The 19715-nt window shown below is 32.2% G+C and overlaps 1 protein-coding gene across 1 annotated transcript; it reads right to left on the reverse strand.

The window, feature by feature from the left end:
- Positions 1–2019: 2019 nt before the first annotated feature.
- Positions 2020–19321, reverse strand: LOC125070318 (putative phosphatidate phosphatase). The gene is made up of 7 exons (XM_047680130.1): positions 19190–19321; positions 13642–13768; positions 7899–8050; positions 6056–6253; positions 4069–4221; positions 3249–3425; positions 2020–2707 (listed from the first exon to the last, which is right to left on the reverse strand). The coding sequence occupies exons 2-7, from the start codon at positions 13697–13699 to the stop codon at positions 2612–2614; spliced, it is 834 nt and encodes a 277-aa protein (XP_047536086.1). The 5' UTR covers positions 13700–13768; positions 19190–19321; the 3' UTR covers positions 2020–2611.
- Between the last annotated feature and the right edge of the window lie 394 nt (positions 19322–19715).

Genomic DNA, 19715 nt, shown 5'->3' on the forward strand with positions numbered 1-19715 from the left:
AATATAGTGTTTTTTAATTTTTATTGATAAGCGTACTAAATAATTATGAATATTTTAAAATGTATCCATTGGTGTTAAAGTTAATTTCTGTACGAATCCATTGAGGGAATAGAAAAAAAAATACGACTGTTATTATTATTAAAACACTTCAATTAGTTTCATATGTATTTTTCTTTTTTTGTACCGTAGATTTAATATTATGTAATTGGTATTAATAGATCTTTGATTTCAATGATATAAGAACCTTAACGCCTTGAAAGCAAACTATAACGATCGAATTAAGCGTAGCTTATTTTTAAGAACTACATACTACTACTAAGACACTATATCTATTAAACAGAAACAATTATAATAATTAATTATAAATTTAGAATTTATTAATTAACACTTTGGAAAATACCCCATCTTTATTGACAGAATATATAAAAAAACGACATATTAAACTTGGTTTATATGGAAAAAGAAAAAATTTAAAGAAAATAAAACATAACTAAATTTTTCTTTGAATAAAAATTTATTATACGTCTTATTAACTAAGTCTATAACAATACTGATAATAATTTAAGTACATAGTTTTCAAACAAGTATATAATAAAAAAAATATTACATTTATTGCACTTATCCTTCCACACGAGTAAATTCATTTGGGAATTAATAGTCTTGTATTTCTAACGTACCTTTGTGTCGATCACGTCATTCAAGTTACATCGGCGGACGGATGATTAAATGTTCAACCATTTCTTGCATTACTAATAAAACGCCTTAGGTACTAAGATGTTATGACCATTTATTTAGTTCCACTGGCTCATTCACCCGTCCAAACGGATTACGACGATACTAAATATCGTTGTTTGGCAGTAGAATATGTTATGAGTGGGTGTTACCTATCCAGAAGGGCTTGCCCTAAGCCCTACGACCGAGTAAAATATTGATATACATTTTTATTAAAGAAAACAGTTTACAAGAACATTTAGTAAATCCCTGGCTCCCAAACGCACGTATTAAAATGTATGTTTAAATTACAAAATCGTCGAATTTTGTACTATTTATCACAAATTAAACACCGTAATAGTATATATTCATCGTACATTAATTTTATCAATTAAATGGCGATTGAGGAAGTGTGATTAAGAGCATATAGATTAGAATCTACCCAGGCTGTCTCTGTATATTTGCCAGCCATTACGTTGACAGAAGGTTTTATTATTTAAGGTTTTTTTTTATGGCATTTGTTGGCGGACGAGCATATGGGCCACCTGATGGTAAGTGGTCACCACCGCCCATAGACAAAGGCGCTGTAAGAAATATTAACCATTCCTTACATCACCTATGCGCCACCAACCTTGGGAACTAAGATGTTATGTCCCTTGCGCCTGTGATTACACTGGCTCACTCACCCTTCTAACCGGAACACAACAATACAGAGTACTGTTATTTGGCGGTAGAATATCTGATGAGTGGGTGGTACCAACCCAGACGGGCTTGCACAAAGCCCTACCACCACGTTTCACACTTATAGTAAGGTGCTAACTATGAGTGTGAAACGTTTTCGAAACTTGTTTTGCGTATGTAAAGTTAAACAATGATCATTATTGATTTACATTCGAAAGAAGTTAGAGCATTGTTTAACAACTCATCCCCCATTTATATGTTAATCTGTAAGTTCTAACTGATCACTTAAACGTAAGTTTATTTTATTTTTATTTCTAAATCTAATGCTTCTTTACTCCATATCCTAAATGCGATAAATATATCAGATGATATTTATGCTCGACGATAAAGTTCGCTTAATTTAATATATGACATTTTGCACCGACACGCTATTGTATAACGTTATGCGACCAAGTACTATGAGCCGAGATGGCCCAGTGGTTAGAACGTGTGCATCTTAAATGATGATTTCGGGTTCAAACCCAGGCAAGCACACTGAATTTTCATTTGCTTGTGTTTATAATTCATCTCGTGTTCAGCGGCGAAGGAAAACATCGTGAGGAAACCTGCATGTGTCTAATTTCAACGAAATTCAGCCATATGTGTATTCCACCAACGTGCATTTGAGCAGCGTGGTGGAATATACTCAGCAGTGGAAAATTTACAGAAAAATAATGTAATGAACAATTATTAGCGGTTGTTCGTTGTGTCCGCCTGTTTATCCATTTGAAATTATAAACGAGTCGTTAAGGTCTTATGAAGGTTTCGTTATATTTCGTTGAAAATAATTCCATTTCATGACATCAATAGAAATAAAATAAACTTTAGCTTTTTAGTGATTAGTATTATTAAAGCATTTAATAGTTGCCTTTTATTTTTATTTACTGCTATTTATAAATAAGTTAATTGTAATACTTTTAGTTTTCAATACATTGGACGAAATCGGCTCACTAAATTTAACATCTGAATGGTGATTGGTCGGTTGTAGCGCTTGACACTATAAGTAACCAATGAACGACAGTACAGTTATGTTAAAAGCACTTTAAAAATAGAATCTAGTAGAAACTGCCGACATTCTGAACGCAGATATGTTTTATCCAGATAATTACATTTTAAATGTCAATCTCGTTTAAGTCTTATGTATTCTTTTGTTAATATTACGTTTCATCTATTTCCGAGATCACCGAGAAAGCACCGGTCTCGGTAGGATTTCAGGTTGAGTGATCTCCCAAGTACCGGGAAGTCCGTACTTCTTAGGTTTCAATATATATACAAACTGAAAAGAAAAAAAAAACAGAATTAAATTATAGTAATATTTGATGCGAGTGAGTAGGACGGAAATTAATTTGTTCTTAATTCTCGTTCTCATTAGTAAAGCTAAATATTGTTAGGAAACCTGCATATATGTATCTCCTTTACGCTTTACTAATTGCACATATTAAAAAAAATATATCTTAAGATGATATTAGTTGCTATTTTATTTATTTAAAATACTAATACATTAATACATAAGACAAACATATTTTTTTTTTAAATAAATAGTGCGCAAAGGCGGTCTTATAGTTATAGCGATCTCTCACAGACAACCTTTGGTGATAGAATCTTAGAATTGCCATTTTTATTTTACCAAAAGTGCTTTTATTATTTTTACAGATTAAGAAAAATGGTATTTGAATCCGTAATAATTTAATTTACCTAAAAAATCCAAATAATATGTAGCATGTTTCAGAAGCTTCTTTTTTATATTATATAGTAATACATGCAAGACTCAACGTAATTTGTTACTGTTATATTTTGGTATAAGATGGATAGCCTACCACAATAACTCCGTACAGAGCACCAACAGCGAAGCCAACAGCAACATCGCTCCAGTGGTGCATGTGGTCTACCACCCGCGACAGTCCAACGTACCACGCAGCAATCAGTACAGCGAATTGTACCCCGTGCCTTAACAGCTTCGATCCCCGCCATCTGCCTTTAACTTGTACGTAGAACTGTTTAAATATGAGAATATATTTTATATGAATTATGAAGTAATTAAGAAAATTAGTGGAATTGCTTTGTACAAGTCCGATATTCTAGCACTATGTTTCCGTTTTGAGTAAGCCAGTATAACAAGAGGCACAAGTATAACATTTTAATTCCTAAGGTTGATAGCGGTTTGGTGATGAAAATACCGATATCAATGGGCGGTGGTGACCACTGACGATTAAGTGGCCAAATGCCGCTCCGTCTAGGCATAAAATAAAAATAAAAAAGAAACGAAAATAAGTTCTTTGAAGTTATATTTTTTACACTTATATAATTGTAGTATCCGCATAAGCAGCTTTAATTAACTTATTTCGCCAGTTCTTTTTTTAAATAATTTATCCTAATATTATAAATACGAAAGGTGCTCTGTCTGTCTGTCTTTCACAGCAAAATCATAGAATTTGATGAAATATGGTGTGGAGCAAGCTTGAACTCCGACGAACTACAGTAGCTAACTACCTCGCTACGACCGATAAAGCGGGTGACTTCTCAGGACGCCCAAATCGGGCCTGGGACCAGACATCGGGTTTAGAAACATACCACCCGCCACCTAGCATCCTCACTTCCTTTATTTACTTTACTAAATGCTGGGAAATAATAACTTACGATGAAGAAAATAGCGGTATACATCGCGAAGCTTGAATGAGCGCTGGGGAACGATAGCCTCATGTCTTTCAGCTGAGCTGCGTTCGTGTTCGCGCAACTGAAGTCTTGGATGTAACCAGAGTTATTCAAGTTTGATGTGTATGGCTTGCACACCTGAAAAAAATATAATACGTATTTTATATTACCGATTATATTAAGTTAAAACAACCCAATGTAATGTCTTAAAGACCATTTGAGATCACAATTTTTAGACAGTTGTTTTTCTTTAATTTATCCCTTTATGTTATTAGTTTGACAGAGAAAGGATATTGTGAATATGATATCGTGGTATGGAGTTATATATGCATATTTATATACTAGGTAGTCAGACTGACAAATGGGCCACCTCATGAAAAATCCATAGACGTTGGTGCTGAAGCAAAATTACACTGACTTCGCCTGTAATTACACTGTCTTATAACCCTTCAAATTGGAACACAATTATACTAGTACTATATAAGATTTTAATACTGTTAGTATACTAGTACTGTTGTTTAGCGGATGTATCAGTGATGAGTGGCTGGTACGTAAACAGACAGATAATTCGTAAGCAATACCACTAAATAAAGTATGGTAAACAAAACATTCCAATTAATTTCGAGAAAAATAATTATTTCATAATAAGAATTAATTTAGTACTTGGAACAATTACGTATGTTATTTTATAGTTACTTTTCACTTTCTCATTGTATTCTTATCGACTCAGTATTTTAAAGGTAATAAATCTTATCTAGGAATTATTTATAACATGCATTTACTATCAGGTACACACCACATGTTATTTTTAGTAACGCTTAATACCGTAACGTAAATAATAATGAATATATTTTATTATGCACAATAGAACAATAACAATAATAACACAACATACTCCAAGCGAACACTCGTATATGAATTAAAATTTCTCTTTTAGACAAGAAGTGACAAGAAGCACTTAACGCACACTGATACAATTAGGGACATCTAGAGAGTTGTAAGCAATGTTCAGAAATATTATCAATATTTTGTTGTTTTTTCTTTACTTATCAATAATAATCCTAGAGCAATAATTATATAAATATTATATATACCAATTCATTGCAAACTCCATCACTTAGAGAAGATATTTCAAGTCTTAGATAATCCGTACAAAATTTTCAAACATGCGTTATAAAGTTACTTGCGATGTTTATTTTTCCGTCATAAAATACTAAATTTTGACATTTGTAAGAAGACAAATAATTGTGTAACTGTAAAATTGCTATACAATGTTTGTTACAAAGGGGGTAAGAAAAGTCAGTGGTGCCTAGCGTTATTTTAAGGTTTGAACTATCCTAGTTAACTTAGTAGGAGGCACTCGTGTTATAGTAGATTTTGAGACCTCTTTTCCTTGCCGTCATAGTCTCATGGGAGTATGACGGCAATCAGTTATGACCGAAATATCAATAGGAACTCTGGCTGCAGTTGCTTTCTGACTCAAGTAAATATAAATTCATAATTCCGATCTGCTAATGAGAGAACAGAATTTAATAGATCTGTAATTTCCAGAAGTGGGATTTGATTTCCGGCTCACCATGATCACATCATTTTGAACTCTTGAAGCCAACGGATATATTAATCAGTACAATAATAATATATTTTTATGAAATAGGTGGCAAACGACCAGGAGGTTCATCCGATGGAAAGTGACTACCACCACTTATGGAAATCTACAACACCGGGCTTGCAGGTTTGTTGCTGGCCTTTAATAAACGTGTAGGCCCTTTTCTTGAAGGTCCCCAAGTCGTATCGGTTTGGAAAAACCACCGTTGAAAGCTGATACCACAGAATAATTGTGCGAGGCAGAAATTGCTGTTGTGGATTGTGGATGAGAACACTAACATTGTAAAGAATGTGCTATACCAACATATAAGGCTAATAATCGTGTAAAATTTACCATTATGTAATGAAATAAAAATAACTAACTTACATCAAAGAAGTGAGGTCTTAGTCTTCCAATGACGTATTTGGCTGAGTTTACGGTCATCTGTTGGCACGCCGCGCCGAAAGCAAACACGCCAATGGCCGTATAACTTTCCCACAGCCAACCTGATATCAATGAGCCAGAGAGGAACTTCTCCCCAACGCCTTTTCCTTGTTTGTCACGAACTATTTCGATTAATATAACCTAGAAATAAGATTCATTTAAAGCCAAGAGTATTATATATGATCTCTATGTCAATCTATGTATGTTTAATGTTAATAAATTCTTAATACTGTTAAACTAATTATGTTTTAGAATATGGCGTTTATTATTTGAAATACCATAGAATTGTAGCAAAACCTTGCCATATGTCCTATCTTACATGGATACTCATGATACTTATTTACTTTCACATATAAATCTTTACCGCCTAATGCTTCTATACCTTGTAGCATTATCCATTTAAAAAAAAAGGATGATCGCCTGCCACTGACGCCGGGGTTTTTTGGCGCGAAACTTGTGTGTTTTTGACATACTGTTTCTGAGTCATACAAAAATTGGTAGTTTTTTGTTTTTTTTTTTTTTTTTCATTTAAAGTAATCAATATTATTATTGATTTCTTAATACAAAGTCAGATAGTATAAGTGTATTCCTTTTAAAACGTAACATTTATTAAATAATATATAAATATTATTAACGAATAGAATACGTAAATTGATGATTTATATGTGGTGACGGATTGAGCAATGATGGTTTAGCTGTGTATGCACAGATGACAAAAGATCTTAGATTCCGTGTATGGCACCGCATTGGCGATGTAAACGTCGGTACAATTCTTACAATGCTGTCTATAGGCAAAGGGACCACTCATTTGTGTAAGTATACAATTGAGTTCTTAGTTGTATTTAGTTAGTACTTACTTATATAGTATAAGTATAATTATGATCATTACTACAGTGTCCCCCGACTCTACTCTAACATAACGTCCTGGCGTATTGTTAAATATTATATTTATCCTGAGGTGTTTAGCCATAGACAATTTTTCCTACCGTGCCTACTACCTAACGTGGATTGATCATGAATTATTGATGTTTAGACGATGTGGTCTATTTTAGCTGGCTATATCATGAAATACATTTAATGAAATGTGACTGAGAAGTCACATCGTCAGTCAGTCACAGTCAAGTGATGTGTCAGATGTATGGTCGGATTTCTCAAAACTTGTTAGTACTTCCAGGCTTTGTTAAATTTCAACTGTCTTTCCACAAAAATGATGTATACTATATAGCTCTAATCAATGACAATGATGGTCTTAGATTTCGATAAATTTACTACTTTTTACTTCTTTGTCCCATTTGTTGTCGATACACTTGGCCCTTGGAGTAGTAGTACAAAAATCTTCATTTAATTGTATAACACCTCGCCTTATTGCCTCCACTAGTGACTGAAGGGCTGATTCGTTTTAAGCCCAGAGGATCGGAATTGCGATTCAACGGGCTGCTGCTAGCATTCTTGCCACCATTCCACGCGGTCAAGATTTATACAGTAATTATTTTTATTTCTTATTTGTATACATTTAAGGACTTTATGTACTTTTACTTTTGCAAATATGTGATATTCCTTACATTATTATAAAATGACTTAATAACTCGTCTGTCATAAAATATAAAGGTAATATAACATATGAAAAGTGAGAGTGAGATAGACGATCAAAAGCGAAAAATATCCGCTAGATTTCTCTTCAACTCGTACAATTTGAGCCTTATCAATAATTAAAAAAAAAAATCTCTATTAAAAACAATCAAAGCAGAAAATTCATATATTGTAACATAATATAATATCAAGTTACCGTAACTACAATTAAAGCGAATCCGACTCCCGCTAGGACAGCTTCGGATATCGTTTGCTCTTTATAAGGTAACTTCAGGCTCTCATCGTCGGCGAAGTAACCGCGGTGGTACGGTTCAGCTAATAGATGCAAGACCAGCAATGGTACCCCCACTGAAAAAAAGGAGGAAAACGTTAAGATTTTTTCTACACCTGATGACCATTATAAAATGTTCGTGTTTTATAAATCAGTTAAGATTGCTTGCTATTTGGAACTGTCTATTTGATATATGTTTAAAGTATATTAAATAAAAACATTGGTATGCCAAAGTTAAATTACTAATGTTGAGGTAATCTTTAGATTAAGAATATATATATGTATTATAGTAGTTGAACTGCGGCTTTACCCGCGGTTAATTTATAAAACTTCACCAATAGCACATAAACCGTCACCCACCATTTTATCCCCTCGAGGAGTGAATTAAAAAGGCTATGTCCTTCTCCGCAACCCAACCTATTTCCATTACAAATTTCATCTAAATCGGTTCAGTGACATTAGCTTGAAGAGGTCACAGACGGAATTACTTTCGCATTATATCATTTATATATATAGTTTTGATCTAAAAAATAAATAACTCAATTCTACTGTATATGTGAGTATATATATATAGGTATACATATATTCATGTACTATATTTTATGGTAAAAGTTCACTGTTTCTACAGATTATGATGATTTTTTGTGTTGGGTTTAGTTAAGCTTCTAGTCATCCCGTCGTCCCGCCGTCTCGTAAGGTCCCGTCTTAATTGCATAGTGTTAAGTTTTAGTTTGAAGTCTACATTCAAGCCAATTTATTAAGTCAATCTTTGTTTGAAATAAAATATTTCGCTATGTTCTAGCAAAGCTTGTGCTGATCTTAATAGGCCATATTATGAAAAGATGATCCGATCGGAGAATTACATACATTGCTTGATAGTTCATCGTAGCGTAAAGATTACCACTGACTCACATGAACGAGTCATATGATTTCAAATTGATTTCAAAGTATGTGTAAAAATATGTAATTATTTAAGTAATACGATAAGATAAAACAATTCCTAGAGAACGTTGTCGAGTGATTTGTTCTAGTTTTATAAATTATTATAGATAAAAAAATATACATACATACGAGTATACATTTCTCACGAACAGAAAAATACATAGAGCTAATCATTTTTTATTTATTTCTTTTGAGTTTATAATTTTTGATAAAAATATATACAGTTGTTTTTAGAGATATTCATTTTTAATGGAGTTTTTGAACGTGAAAAGGGTTTTGGATTATTATAAATTTAAAACATTCCATATTTTTACTAGGCAGTAAAAATATGGAATCATTCCTGTACCTGGTTAGGCAACCAGTACTGATTATGAAATGTAGTTTTATGGAAAATCTTAAACCTAAGGCAGACTAATCGGTATACCTTTTTTCAAGTGGTGCCAAGATGTTGAAATATATACTTCTAATAAAAAAGTGCTTTGGGATTTAATAAGTCACAATCAAGAAGAATATAAAACCAGTTAGACATCAATAAACGAAATTAACACAATATTAAACGGTTGTATAGATTTGTTGCTTAAACTCATTTTGTTGGATTAGACAAGTTAAGTTTCAATGCGTAAATTATTTCAGCAATGGTGTTTTTTCACTTTTCAAAGATTTAGTTTTTTTTTCAGAATATTGGGACAGTCCCGATTCCTTAATACGTGTCACACACTTGTACGCTTGTACGCTTTATCTATTATATACTATATACATATATATATATATATATATGCATTCATCATAACAATTTGACGAAGGGGAAGTTATCAACATAAAACATTAACTCAAAAGGTATAAATAGCCGAGGAATTTATTTCTCATAATGAAACCGCCACTTTGTCTCACAGAAGAACCATACCTGTAGGTATTCCATAAATTGATGCACATTGTCTTCATGATTCATTTAACTTTTGCGAAATTGTATATAAAACACCGGTGCGTGCCATTGGTCGTTATGATATCCAAAGATAAGCTCAATGTTATTATTACAGTGTAATACTTTAAACCAAATAAGTAGTGCCAATAAATACAAGATCATTTGATACAGAAGCAGTGATACCCGACTATATCAAGGTCGTCCAGATCACACGTTTGATATCTTTATTGACCGCGCGAACAAATTATTGCTTGTTATCTTTGCGTCCGTGCCTTTTTGACTTTCTTTAGATTTCTTTTGTTTTCTCTACATCCTTAATACCTTATTACATCTATACTTAGTCGACGATGAATGCCGAATTAATTATTCGCCAATTACTTCGGAAAAACATAGGGGTCTCATGTGTACAGGTTTATTTTCAAATGCCACTGTATATTTTTTTCTTAAATTTATAACAGTTAGGCGAACAGGCAGATGGGCCAGCTGATAGTAAGTGCTCACCACTGTCCATAGACATTCGAAGTGTACGAAACATTGACCATTCATTATATACCCAATGCGCCACTGATGGGAACTAACATGGCATGCCTGATGGAAACTAACAAGGCATGCACCTTGTGCCTGTAATTACATCGGTTCACTCTGCTTTCAAACCGATACAACAATATGAGTAGTCATTTTTAACGGTAAAGTAAGTGGTGATTGGGTGGTGGTAGTTCACCACCAAGTAACAGATAAACATTTTTGATTAGGAGCCATATCACCACCTGTGTTTTAAAATCACCAAACGTCCGTCCATAAGATAATAACTGCTAAAAACATTTTTATACGATGAATATCTTAAACTTGAGTTTAGATCAGTACCTATTGGCTTGTAAACGCAACATTTTAACGACATTGAAGTTGCAATTTTACGCTATACTGCCTCTTCCGTATCGAAGCTGTAAACTTTGACGATCCATTGTTTGGTTTAAATACAAATTTTAACTATCTTTGATGTTGTACAAGAGATTTCCATACTTTGACAAGATTATTTTTTATATAAATAAAATAGAACACGTGCCAATTAAGAATACAAGCAAGGCAGCAAATATGTACGTAATTATTTCTGATTAAGGCGTAAATATATGTAATTATCGTCATCGAAAAAAAGTTAACCTACACGACATATAACATTAGGAAGAACTTAGTATCAAAAAAAATTTTGGAAGTATAAGACATAAATATGCAAAGTACCCTCTGATTTCGATGTTATGGGTTTTTTCCTAAGCTGTCTGTCAAAAGATTTTTTTGTGATATAGGGACGGATAAATGAAGTCCGAAGTAAGCGGTCACCACTGCCTATGTAAACTATATTTTTATTCTACTTACGTTAAACGAAACTCAAAGTTTTTATGTCCATATTTAAGTTTATTACTTTTCTTCAATTATAATTATTCCCCGTGTTTAAAGTGTCGATCTATATAATAGTTGATAATTTTAATTTTAAAGATAATATTAGTACATAATAATATTATTTCGTGTGTATTAATTAATATTAAGTTCAGTGATAAAACTTATAGTTGGTACGTAATTATCTCCTCGTGTAAAGTATGTTGTAACAGTCGAAAAATTCAACTTCATTACATAGTATAAAACAAAGTCGCTTACCGCTGTCTGTCCCTATGTATTAGATCTTTTAAATTACACAACGGATATTGATGCGGTTTTTTTTTAATAGATAGATCGATTCAAGAGATAGGTTTATATGTATAATACATGTACAATATAGTAGAGAAACACATTATTTGTGCTTACATTGCAAACGCTGGCTGAACCCTACGAGAAAGATCAAAATAATGTACTACAGTATTGTACACCTTAAAAAGGTCTTCAAAAAAGTATATGTCTATCTCTTATAACCCACAATAACAATTTTTTATCCTTTTTACGAGAAATAATGGCTTATTTTCGAAGCGATTTTCAGCAATACAGCATTAATCCAATCCAATTAAGTACCTTAAATACATATACAGCAGATAATTACAAAAAATATTTTCGAAGATATCAGATTTAAAACGCAGAGACAGAGCGGTTTGTATTGTCTAACGACTGAAAAACTGTGAACGTTGTAAGACATTCTGTAGGAAATTTAGTGACAGCATTACATTCGTGCGAAGCCGGGGCAGGTCGCTAGTTTTTTATAGTCATAGATAGCAACGGAATGTTTGTTTTGAGATAATATAGAGCCATAGTTGTCATTTTATTATTTCGGGGTCAACGCCCTCTAAGAACATTAAAATTTTATTTGACAATAATAAAAAGTAGGTAAACATTGTTAAGAGATAATCTCTTACTTTTCATATTGCACTTAATTGTAACGCGAACGTTATAAAGGGATTACTTTGTCCGAGGGAATTTTTTTATGCCTCAGATTTGATAAACAAAGACAACAATAAGTTCGTTTCTTATTTTCATAATTGTATTTCTTTGTATCTAGCTTAATAAAGGATGAGGTTAAGAACGGCTAAAGTTTTAGCTAATAAACGAAAATTATAAGCCGCCTTATTAGATATCAATTAGTAAAACAAAGATTTTGAACCATTAAAAAAAACTTTTATTTTCTGTTACTGTTATGAGTGTCATCCAATCCTGTCTATATTTTTTATCTCAGCAATAATACACTAATATGTATTATCAGGCTTTTTTAATCATTTATCAGAAAATCTACTTGAAATCTAATTAAATAACTTTAAAATTAACTGCAACAGGTGGGCGACGAGTCGATTGAAAAAACCGAACTAAAGCCGGACATACCGGACATATTTAATTTGCCTAACTATATACGGCTTTAGTCGGAAGCCTGGCAACCCTAACCGCCACTGTGGTCAATTGCACCCTAACGCCTAGTTAAGAAAATTAATGTACATCACATTTTTTTACCTTTTACCCATCTAATTACTGATCTGATCATCTGATAATGCTATATAACCTTCGTTTCAGAGGTAAGCCGGTAACATATAAGGAAAATGTAATACTACATATATAAACTACATATACTATGTGGTTTCAAGTGTGTAGTACGAACATTGCTGAAGTAAATAGCGTAGAAATATAAAATTAGTAACCATAAATATAGGAAAGAAGTTTATGAATCATAATATAAATGTATTATATAGACATCCTGTATATGCGTGATGGGAAATAAAATATACATTTAAATTATATTATAAAATAATATATTGGGATATTAATAGTATAAAATACTAGTTGTCACGCGCTGTTCCGCTCGCGTTTTAACGATTGGTCGTCAGCTGTTAGATTTAAAGAATCCTGTGTCCTTCCTTGGGAATCAAGCTTGCTTCATACCAATTGTCATCAAATTCGGTTCAGTGGTTTCACCGTCAATGAGTAACAGACATACAGACAGACAGAATTACTTTCACATTTATAATATTAGTAAAGATTGTATAATATTAAGTCATTTGTTTTTTATGTTGTATTTGTGTATTGCAAGTGAATAAAAAATAACTCACTTAAAAGTTTAATAATATCAAACTTGCTTTCCCTCAAAATAAACTAACGCTTATACGCTTTAAACAGTTATTACAAAATAATTCTATTGTCATTGGATTTCATTAATACAAAGATTTTACACTATAAACAATGTAGATTTCAAAGTCAAAGTTACAAGCCTGAGTACCACTTCACATGGCTTCTTACACATATAAACGCACACAGACAAGACAAGAACACGATAGTTAAAAAAAAGACGATCGCTTTATACACTAAGTACCTAATTGGTTAACAAAATTATGTACTCACCGCAAGCTAATACAAGAATATCCAAAATAATCTTCCATATCATTTTATCCACGGCCATCCTTAACTATTTAGTCCACATCAAAATATTAAGTACTGATTGATATGTTTATTTTGTTTTAATATTTATGTTATCCTTAGATTATATACATGTCTAGATGGAGCGTCAAGTGCGCTAAAACGTGTCAAAAAGTGTCAGCCAACTATTGGCTGACAAGTGCTTACCCGCTAATCAGTACAGATCGTGCCGCTTTACTGTCACTACGTATTACGCGCGCTAAGTAAGAAGCAAATAACAGCGATAAAATGACGGTATGTACAATTACATTGTGCCGGAATTATAAAGGAAGGTTAAAAAATACCAAAAATATCACCTATCATCGGTAAGTAAACAAGAAACTACATATTTATTTTTTGTTTTTATAATTACTTAAACACGCCATATTTTATCAGTGTTGCCAGTTTCTTTTTCTCATTCCCCAACTTAACGTCATTTAGTGGGTATTCGTATTAGCTTTTCCTGGAATCTATAGGTCAAATAATATTTTTTTTTTTTTAGTATATATTTAATTAAGTAAATATAATAAATATATTTTAGTTAAAGTTAGATTTTACGCAGTCGAGTATTTCTTTTTTAAAAGATTTGTTTTTATCTTAAAATAAATCGTGTTAATTTTTTATTTAAGGGTTCATTTTAATGATTATATTTGCTTTGGGAAAATTAAACCGATTTCAAAAGTGCATAGAATAATTCTTTACACGATTTCGGAGTCGATGCCAAGTAAATATTGTTGTGTATTGTTTTATTAGCTAGGTAAATAGTTTACCTGGTAACGACTTTATATTCACATTTTAGTAATTATAAATAACACTGATTAATGGTATTAAATCAGGGGTTTAACCCCCATTTTTTTCCTCGTTTAAAAGCTATCTGACTTTTCAATATATCTAATACTATTTAATTAGTAAAATATGATGATCATCATAACATCTTACTATTTTAGAATACCAAGTAATCCTATTATCAGAAATCAATGGATAGACCGCATTAGAAGAAGCCGCGGAGATGCCACATGGAAACCTACAAAAACTACCGTAGTGTGTTCCGATCACTTCCGCAGCAAGGATATACACACTGTCGACAAAAGAGGGCGCCGAAGACTTACAAAGGAAGCAGTGCCAAGCAAGGTGAATTTATCATACCTAATATTATAAATGTAAAAGATGAGAGTATGGACGTTTTTTTTTCTCTTTAACGCAAAAACGACTAAACGGGTTTGGATGAAATTTTGTTATACAGATAGCTTATAACCTGAAATAACACATCTCGGTTCTTTTTTTTTACTATTATAAGTGTCTTGTGATGGAACCCGATCCCACATCCAGGCGTTTTTTTTTTCTCAAAAAAAATACTCTTTAATGAATAATAAGACTTATTTATTAATTTAGTCTTAATAAACTTTTTTAATTTTGTAAATGGTAAATTGATTATATTTCCCGGTTTTTTATTATAAATGCGTGTACCATTACCCAAAAACGTTCCCTGTACTGTATCCAAACGGAAACTTGGGGTTACAAGAATATTCCTATTTTTTGTATTAATAGTAGTAGTAGTAAACTTATAAAATCGTACGGGTTTTCTTTTAGTTATTTTTTGTTTAAAATATTACATTTTTCTTACAGGCATTATTTTTATCATCAGCCAAGTCCAGTGAAAGTGAAGATTCTGATGATATTGAGATAGCAGAGGTAATTTAAAAATGAAATTGAATAAACTGTGTTGTAACTTGTGTACATAGTTTAAAAATATGCTTATTAGTACCTACAGTTATTTAGTACTTCATGTTTCGGTTTATTAGTTAAAGTTGAAATCGTGGTATTCACAAAAACTATCTATAGATTATTTATTACATGTAACTAACCATAGGTTATTTTCAGAAATCGAATTCTAATGAAGTTGGACCTTCCAGTAGTTGCAATGAGGTGTGCTTCAGTAAAGAACCTGCTAATAATAACTTAACTATTAATGAAATCGAACAAGTACCTAACAACGATCAATCTGACGCAACAATTAGTAAAAAAACAATAGACGTGCAAAATAAAACTAAATTAGATGAGGAGAAATCTTTTTCTGATCTTGACTCTATTTTTGACACTCCAAAGAAAGCTAAATTAAGACGTGAATTACGGCGGAAAATAGTGCTGGACAGGAAGCATCGCTTAAAAATTAAATCACTTAGGCAAAAGAATCTACGACTACAAAAAAAGATTGCATCTTTTAAACAAATCATTCAAACACTTAAGAAAGAGCGATATATTGATAACGATATACACAATAGCTTAAGAAGTAATGTATTTGCTGCAGACTTATACGCGAATATGAATAAAAAACTGAAAGGAGGTGCCAAGAGACCTGTAACAAAATATGCTCCAGAATTCAGGAAGTTTTGTTTGACTTTACATTTTTATTCACCAAAAGCATATAATTATGTTAGAACAAAGTTTGAAAGTTGCCTTCCTCATCCAAAAACAATATCGAAATGGTATTCAAATATTGATGGTTCACCAGGTTTAACAGAGGACGCATTTAAGATATTGAAGGCTAAAAGATCTCAATCTGATAAAAATATGATTTGCGCATTAATAGCTGACGAGATGGCTATCAGACAGCAAAAGTGCTTTAATCGAAAGACCTTGCAAGATGAAGGTATCGTAGATATGGGAAGTGGCCCTAATGAAAATATGAATATTAAAGCTTCGGAGGCATATTTTTTTATTTTAGTGTCTTTGAACGAGCCTTGGAAGTTACCGATAGGTTATTTTTTAATCCACGGAATGAATGGCGAACAAAAGGCCAATATAATTAAAACTATATTGCACAAATGTTACGAAGTTGGTGTTGACGTCATGTCATTAACCTTTGACGGTCATAGTTCAAATTTGTCGGCCATGCAGATTTTGGGTTGTAAGTATGACAACCCAATAGAACTAAAATCAGCATTTAAGCATCCATGTGCTGATTATGAGGTAGCAGTGTTCCTAGACATTTGCCATATGGTTAAATTAATACGGAATCATTGGGAATCCAAAGAAAGTTTTTTGTATGATGACCAAAAAATTGATTGGTCGTATTTGAAAAAACTAGAATTGTTGCAAGAAAAAACGGGTATACATCTTGCTAACCGTCTTTCCAAAAAACATTTGGAATTCCGGAACTCCATAATGAATATAAAATTGGCCACCCAGCTTTTGAGCAGTAGTGTGTCAACAGCATTGAAGTTTTGTCGACAAGAGCTAAATTTACCAGGATTTTCAGATAGCAAAGCTACTGAAAAGTTTATACTGCTAATGAATAACGTTTTTGACATATTCAATTCTAGAAATTTAAAGGCCCATGGTTGCAAACATCCTTTATTTTCCAGAAATAAGGTTGAAATGTTTGCTGTATTAGAAGAAGCAAAACAACTCATTCTGAATTTAAGCCTTAAAATTTCTAGAAAGAGAACTTATAAGGAGCATCAAACTCCAAAGAAAATTATTTTAAAAAGTTATGTGCCTGTTCTCAAGTCTCAAGCGTTTACAGGATTTCTTGGCGTGCTTATTTGCATAAATAGCTTAAAGACACTGTATGAAAATTTGGTGGAAACAAACCGTCTAAAATATTTAAGCACATACCGTATTAGCCAAGATCATATTGAGTTGTTATTTGGATCGATACGCATGCATGGTGGCTGTAACGACAATCCGAATGCCAGACAGCTGAGAGGTATTTATAAAAAGCTACTTTGCCATATGGAGCTTAAATCAGTCGAATCGGGAAACTGTGTGCCCCTTGAGAACATAAGTGTTCTAATGTGTTCTTCGTCCCTTAAATGCATAAACGAAACTGCACCTTTTTCACGCAGAGATGATGAAGATGAAATTGTAAGTGAAGAAGAACACTTGTCTTTGGACGAAAATAAGGGTACATCACTATTAGACAGTTCACAATTATGCGAATTTACTGATCAAATAGTTGGCTATATAGCAGGTTGTGTTGTAAGGATATTACGCAAACAGATAAAATGTAATGCTTGCATTGAATCTTTAATAACAAAAGAAAAATTACAGTTTCACAAGTTAGTGTGTATAAAAGATAAAGGTGGCCTAGTGTATGCTTCGCAGGATGTATATGATATATGCAAAAGAACAGAAACAGTTATTCGCCAGTTTATAAAACAAGATTTCATAATGACAAGTACTAATTATTCCAAAATAGTATCTACTGTAATGAAAAAATTTGTAGGTGGCACTAATTATTTTGCAGTAGAATCGGGTCATGTTTGCGGTAGTATACATCAAGTTAATTTAATAAGGCTGGTAATGGAAAAGTATTTTGCGATAAGGTACTACCACAAATTAAAATTAGAAAATGTAAATAGTAACGTAGCTTCTAAGCGAAAACTTTTCAAGAAACAAATACAAAGGGAAGGTCATTGATTTTGGTTTTGTTTAATTTTACTTTCGTTGATTGTGTGACTGTTTTGACAGAGATTTTGCGTATTTTAAATTAAAATTGATTCCTAATATGTGTGATCTTTCATTTCAAATTTCCAAATACTGGCTAAAATATTAAATATTGTCATACTTATTGAATTGGCTTAATTGATTTAATTGATTTTATTAAGGTGAAAGCGCCGACCATGCCCATGAACTTCAAATTATCCTTTGTTACCTTAACACAAGCATTAGATTGCTTAGCTTGGGACAAGATGACGCTGTGTGGAATGTATAGTACGACACAAATTAGATGTAGCATCGGCAAAATTCGTAAAACCGATTACTGCCGATTTATACAACCAATAGAAATAGCTCCCTATCGCGCCATTCGACGCTATTCGTCGCTATAGATTCCCGCGTCAGAGAAAGCAAGTACATGTAAATCGACGTGTCAAATTGATGAATCTATTAGGTCATATGATATTACAAGTTATTACGTTTGTGTAAAGATCATATTCACATAAGAAATAAATATTGATAATTTGGGATAGCGTACTTAATTCGGATGTGATCGGTTTTACGAATTTTGCCGATGCGACATCTAAGTTGTGTCGTACTATACAAAGATATTAGTATAGATATTATATTATAATACACCATCACTGAGAATTGTATTTATTATTTAAATTCTTCGGATTCTTAAATATATATTTTTTATGTTTACGACCGCATATCAATCTATCATCAACATGAGATCTGATACTGACTTACTGGTATGTAAAACTGTTAAATTAGTGTATCTAATTTATTTAAAAAAGTAAGTACTTAATAAAAATAAAAACGATAATATATTGACTTTGTCGTATTTAATAAGTCTAATATTTATTTTTAATAATTTTTATGTCATTTATGGGAGAATTGTTGTAGCAGGTATCATTATTAACGCACACAGAGACATATATGCATAGTGTAAAACGACGCCTGCACGCACACATTCTTGAAATTGTTGACTCGTTTTTTTTGTTATGATTGTAGGGCGACGCTCCATCTAGACATGTATATAATCTAAGATGTTATCTAATAAATTCTGCATTTGAATTTACACCACACAGATCTCACTAAACGCTAGTCAATGTTAACAGTATGTAATTAAAACATTTCTTTTTAATTTATTCGATGAAATTGTCCGATTCGCGTGCGAACACAAATCTCAATGATAAAGGATTTGATAAAATGTAATCTGTAATAAAAGGTAGGCGTTAGTCATATCTGCCGTCATTGAATGAAAAGTCCCGTGTGGATTGTCCTGTATTGCAAAAAAGACATTATGCCTTTATATTTAGAATTTCAAATTGAATGAATTCAATGAAAAAGTGAAATCAAAATATAACAACCTGTCGATACGTGGGCGTAAAGGACCTGATATAAATAAATGCTCTTATTTTTGAGTTTGAGCTTAATAGCAAATGAAATAAAGGCTATTTCGACAAAATATTTATACTCCAGATAATATTCTAACATTAAATTGTTTTACCCGAGAAAGAAATAAAAGCGCCATCTGTATAATAATTAGTGAACTAATATCAACTCTTACGTAG

Source organism: Vanessa atalanta, chromosome 17, assembly GCF_905147765.1.
Source record: "Vanessa atalanta chromosome 17, ilVanAtal1.2, whole genome shotgun sequence".
In the NCBI taxonomy this organism is placed as follows: Eukaryota; Metazoa; Arthropoda; class Insecta; order Lepidoptera; family Nymphalidae; genus Vanessa; species Vanessa atalanta.

Coding starts and splice junctions, on each gene's coding strand:
- LOC125070318 (XM_047680130.1), bottom strand. CDS start 13,699: ATGGCCGTGGATAAAATGATATGGAAGATTATTTTGGATATTCTTGTA. Junction 6,254..7,898: donor TCGCTTTAATTGTAGTTACG/GTAACTTGATAT, acceptor TCTTATTTCTAG/GTTATATTAATCGAAATAGT. Junction 2,708..3,248: donor CTCTGTACGGAGTTATTGTG/GTAGGCTATCCA, acceptor TTTTCTTTTCAG/TTTGTATATATATTGAAACC.